The sequence below is a fragment of the Merops nubicus genome, unplaced genomic scaffold (assembly GCF_000691845.1).
Source record: "Merops nubicus isolate BGI_N331 unplaced genomic scaffold, ASM69184v1 scaffold38227, whole genome shotgun sequence".
NCBI classification, from domain to species: Eukaryota; Metazoa; Chordata; class Aves; order Coraciiformes; family Meropidae; genus Merops; species Merops nubicus.
Window position 1 is genome coordinate 5,183 of NW_008621582.1, and position 4,865 is coordinate 10,047.

The window sequence follows — 4,865 nt, forward strand, 5'->3', positions numbered from 1 at the left end:
TATTTGCAGAATATGAATATGGATTGTATGGGCAGTGTGTTGTCAAATAAATGGGGATCTAATTTACACCAGGATGGTAAACTATCCATGACCACAGACGAACTAGAATTTGATGCCATTTTAAGATTCTCTCCTGTATCCTTGTCACCACTAAAGGCATAGCACGGATAAACACAGGATATAAGGAAAGGGAGTTTCATCCCAGCACTGAGCTGCAGCAAAAGTGGGGATCTTTCCCATCGATTTCAGTTTAATTTTTGTCTGCTTACACAGGATCCTAATTTGAGTTTGCAGTTGATTCCATGACCCGTCTCACATAGCACAGATGGAGATTCTGCAGTAGTCATCAAAGAGCAAATGAGAACGGAGATGAACACAAGACAGGACTGAAATGGGGTTGTGTACACATGGCGTTATGTGATAAAATGGTGAACTAAAGTCCAACTTCTCAGTTAATCCATGTTTTAGTGTTTAAAGTGCTGCCATGGTAGCCTAACAAGTAGTTTTCTACTTTCAGGCACTACCAAGCTTAGCTGAAAATCTGGCTTGGGCAAGGAAGCATTTTTTTCCAAACCATTTTTGGCTAAACAAACTTTGACACAACAAAAGTAGTTAAGTTCCCAAAAAGAATAGCTCTACATTGATGTTGGACTGTTCAGAGAAAGCAATGCAACCTTTAGTTGCATCCTCAGTAAAAAAAGCATCTCAGGAGTTTATTACGATTTTCAATATGCCAGAGATGTCACTAATAATACTTTAAAATACATAACAAGGAAAGAAAATGTCCTTTACTAGCTGTACAGATATTGGTCCACGGTTAGCACAGATCAGAGAGTATGTCAGGGGAGTCAGAAGATTGCTCCCATCTCCTCCTTGAATTAATTAACATTAAAACCATGCTTTTACAAGATCAGACACGTTGGATAAAATTCCGATTTGCTTGAAGTCACCAGGACCTTGTCCATTGCTTTCAATGACTGCAGGATTTTACCCAATATTTCTAACAGACTTTTATAAAATAGTGTTGAAAAAGGTCTCAAGAGCCATCCTATCTCTTTCCTTGCCGCAAGGCAGGATCAGCTACATCTATGTCAGCCCTGATGGATGTTTGTCTAACCGGTCCTGAAAGAGCTGCAATACTCCATAGCACCTTGAGCTCTGCTTCCATTTTCACCTGTCCCAAGATATGAAAAGAAAAAGGACTTGTTAACCAACTCTGCCAGGATTTTTGACTGGCTTAAAGGACCAGTGACAATTTTAACACCTGATGTTTCACAATCTGCTAAGGATAGGAGCTAATCCTACCCACCCACCAGGGAGCTTTCCCATTATTTATTGACATTTTTTCCCTTTTTTCTCCTCTTCTTGAGATATCTGACATGAAATCATGTCATTCTGATTCCCATCTTGCCTTTTCCTCCACCATTTCAATTCTGGTCTGATTTCAGTGGCTGCCCCGTAAGCGCCGATAGTTACAACTAATGTGGTTTTTTTTTTAATCTGAAGGCCTGTCAGTCTTCCAGTTGTGCATCATAAAGTCTGTATAATTTTAATTTAAATGCCAAGTGCTATAATTATGTTGGCAATGTGGAAAGGCAAGGAGGCAGCAGAGCAATAACGACCAGGCAGGAATGGAGCATTAGGGGGGTGGAAGCAAAGGAGGGGTGGGCAAAAGAAGAAATATTTACAACTGGTCCTCGCAGCAGAGCACCTGTATGGTTTGGTTATGCTTCCAGAATGAAACCTCACTGGTCGTTAACTGCCCTTTGCCTGTACTCCAGTGCTCACAGAAACAAGGTGAGGTCTTTGCTTTGGTTTCAAGAAGACCTGAGTCTCACTCAGAAAATAACGATAAAACACAGCTCCTCATTGACAGGCAGTTTGAAATACACTCCTTGCATCCCCTGCAACTACAGGAAAGCTGCCCCACAGCCACTCAGAATATGTTTATGGTTCAGAAAGGGAAACACAGACACAAGATTAACATTTACAGCTGGTATTTCTGAAAGGAAAGGTCTGAGGCAGATGCTCACACATAGCAGCCAGAGAATGAGAGGTGGATTTCCCATGCAGCCTCTCTCACTCCAGGGTACATCATGCATTAAGCTTTCACAATAAATGTTTTGAAAAACTTGCTACGTGGAATCCAACAGCAAATAGCACAATTTGGTGTTGCTAAAGCATGTGAGAAAAGGCTTCGTACTTGCAGTCTGCTCTTAACCCTCAGTGAGGGTTTTATTCCCCAAATACAAACACTTAACAGTCCCTACTGGTAAAAGACAAGACAAACAGCCTTTCAACCGAGCCATAAAATATCTAGTGTCATATATAATCACAAAACCTCCTGACATTAAAGGGTCCCAGCTTTCCACGTGGGACAAAGTTGATTAATGCCATGAGAGACCAGTAGTGGCTGAAACAGAGTTTTAAATGTGGCTCTGCCAGAAGCCTCCTCTGCACCATCACTGCCACCAAACAGAACAGAAGAACACTTGGAAGGCAGGAGGAAAGCGGTGGGGCACTGGAGGAGTGGTGCTGTGCTGCTGGCCAGAGAATCCCTCACACGCTGTTTGCAGGAAAAATAGCAACTGATTCAGAGGCTGGGATGGAGGGTCAGTGTAGGAACCAGGACAGCTGCTGGGACATACGACCCATGGGGATGCGTCTTTAGCATCACTTCGGTATCTGTGGCTTTGAACTGCCTCAGGAGTTTCGTAGGATTCACAGAGAGGTGAAATCAGTGTCCTGGGGCAATAGGGAAAGCTTTGTCTGCTCAGTGTTGTCTAAAGATTAGGTTCCTGAAGGCATTGTTGTAGTTTTTGTTGAAAGCAGTGTAGATTAGTGGATTAAAAAAGGAATTTGAATAGCCTAGCCACAGAAAAATACTCTTCCAAATGGGTGGGATGTCACATGAGCAGAGGGGGTTGATGAGCTCCGTGATGAAGAAGGGGATCCAGCAGAGCACGAAGACCCCAATAAGGATGCCCACCATGAGGGCAGCTTTCTTTTCCTTCTGCTCTCTCCACGTGTCTCCATCCGTCTGGAACGTAACAGTGGCATGACGGACAGTGAAGACCATCTGTGGCTGCTGGGCAGCTTCTTTTACCTGCCAAACACAAACACAAGTTGCATCGTATGTGCCTCAGTCAGCTGATTCCACACAGCAGGTACACAACCAAACTATGCAAGTGGTAGCCACAGTCCACGGGGAAACGCGGGCCACCTACGTCACGCTCTAATGGAGGGGACAGCGGTTGTATGACGCCCTTCTGGGTAACGGAGATGATTTTTAAGTGAGGCTAGAAATTAAGAGAGTAGCGCTATACGGGCATGTGGAATTGCTCACACAGCATCACACGGAGATTATTTCCCCCTTTACAATCAAATCAGTAGAAAAGGCACACACCCACATGCTGTGCACAGAAGCCTCCTTGCTTTCTCTGAACCCATTGAGTTTAAGAGTCCTTCTTAGTAGGAGAGGCAAGAAAATGAGCATACATTTCCTTTCTCCCCCCAAGAAGTCTTTACAGTGCACAGTCACCATGCCTGGGATGAGCTGACACGATGTAGCCACAGTTAGGAAGGATTTACAAAGATGTTCTGTACCTGTCTTCGGTGTGGGTCAGTTCACAGTCTCTCCAAAACCACAGCTGCTTGCCAGGTTACCGTCCCCAGTGGAGATGGGATCCTACCCATTCACACCCCCACACGTCTTCCCAGGGGAGGAACGGTGACCACTTACTCACGCTCGCGAGCACTGATTCAGCATTCCACAGGGGGACCTCTGTGAGTCACCACACGCCCACGTGGAGCTCAGGCTCACAAGCTGACCCAAAGTTGTTTAAGCTACACCTTGCTGAGGGACTCGGAAGGAGTCAAAAAACTGGGCTTGCAAGCTTTGCAGGGAACTTTCCCTTGAAAGACTCCAAGACTCATAGGGCTTTGGTGGAATGCTGTTTGCCTGCATGCTTTAGTTTTAAGTTACCCCCATGCTGCAAGGGCTCGGCTGCTACCAGCAGTTGACTAGGCTGAAACACAACCAAGCTGACCTACCTCAAGGCCTTCTGGTGCAATGGGGGTGATAGAGTTGCTCTTCTGAGATCCCATTCGAAACTTGGCGGCCTTGTAGATCTTCCAGTACACAAAGAGCACCACGCAGAGGGGCAGGTAGAAGGCGCCAAAGGTGGAGAAGATGGTGTAGGAAGGCTCCTGGCTGACTTGACACTCCTCACTGTCCTCTGAGTACGTCTCTCCCCAGCCAAAGAGCAGCGGGGCCAAGGAGATGAAGGCAGAGAGGGCCCATGTGAGGGCGATCATGATGTTGGAGATGCGGCGCCGGGTGCGGAGCGTGTACTCCAGGTGGCGGGTGATGGACCAGTAGCGGTCGAGGGCGATGGCCGTGACGTTCCAGATGCTGGCGGTGCAGCAGAGCACGTCGAAGGAGATCCACACCTGGCAGAGCAACCGAGCGGGGCCAAGGAGATGAAGGCAGAGAGGGCCCATGTGAGGGCGATCATGATGTTGGAGATGCGGCGCCGGGTGCGGAGCGTGTACTCCAGGTGGCGGGTGATGGACCAGTAGCGGTCGAGGGCGATGGCCGTGACGTTCCAGATGCTGGCGGTGCAGCAGAGCACGTCGAAGGAGATCCACACCTGGCAGAGCAACCGGCCCGCACCAAGCTGAGGGGCATGACGAGGGCCGCCACCATCACGTCCGAGATGGCCATGGAGGCCACCAGGTTGTGGGGCACCCGGTGGAAAGTGCGCACCCGGAAGATGGTGGCCAGGACCAGCCCGTTCCAGAGGAACGTGGCCACCACCAGCATGGCCAGCAGGGTGAGGACCAGCACGCTGAAGACGGAGAGA

General features: G+C 47.8%; 1 protein-coding gene across 1 annotated transcript; it reads right to left on the reverse strand.

Annotated features, from left to right (window-relative positions):
* Positions 1-2,773: 2,773 nt before the first annotated feature.
* HTR5A (5-hydroxytryptamine (serotonin) receptor 5A, G protein-coupled) lies at positions 2,774-4,861 on the reverse strand (the record flags this gene model as incomplete). Its single annotated transcript, XM_008944529.1, has 3 exons — positions 2,774-3,106; positions 4,054-4,499; positions 4,672-4,861. Coding segments are annotated over 3 exons (969 nt in total), but the record flags the coding sequence as incomplete, so codon positions are not given.
* Positions 4,862-4,865: the final 4 nt, after the last annotated feature.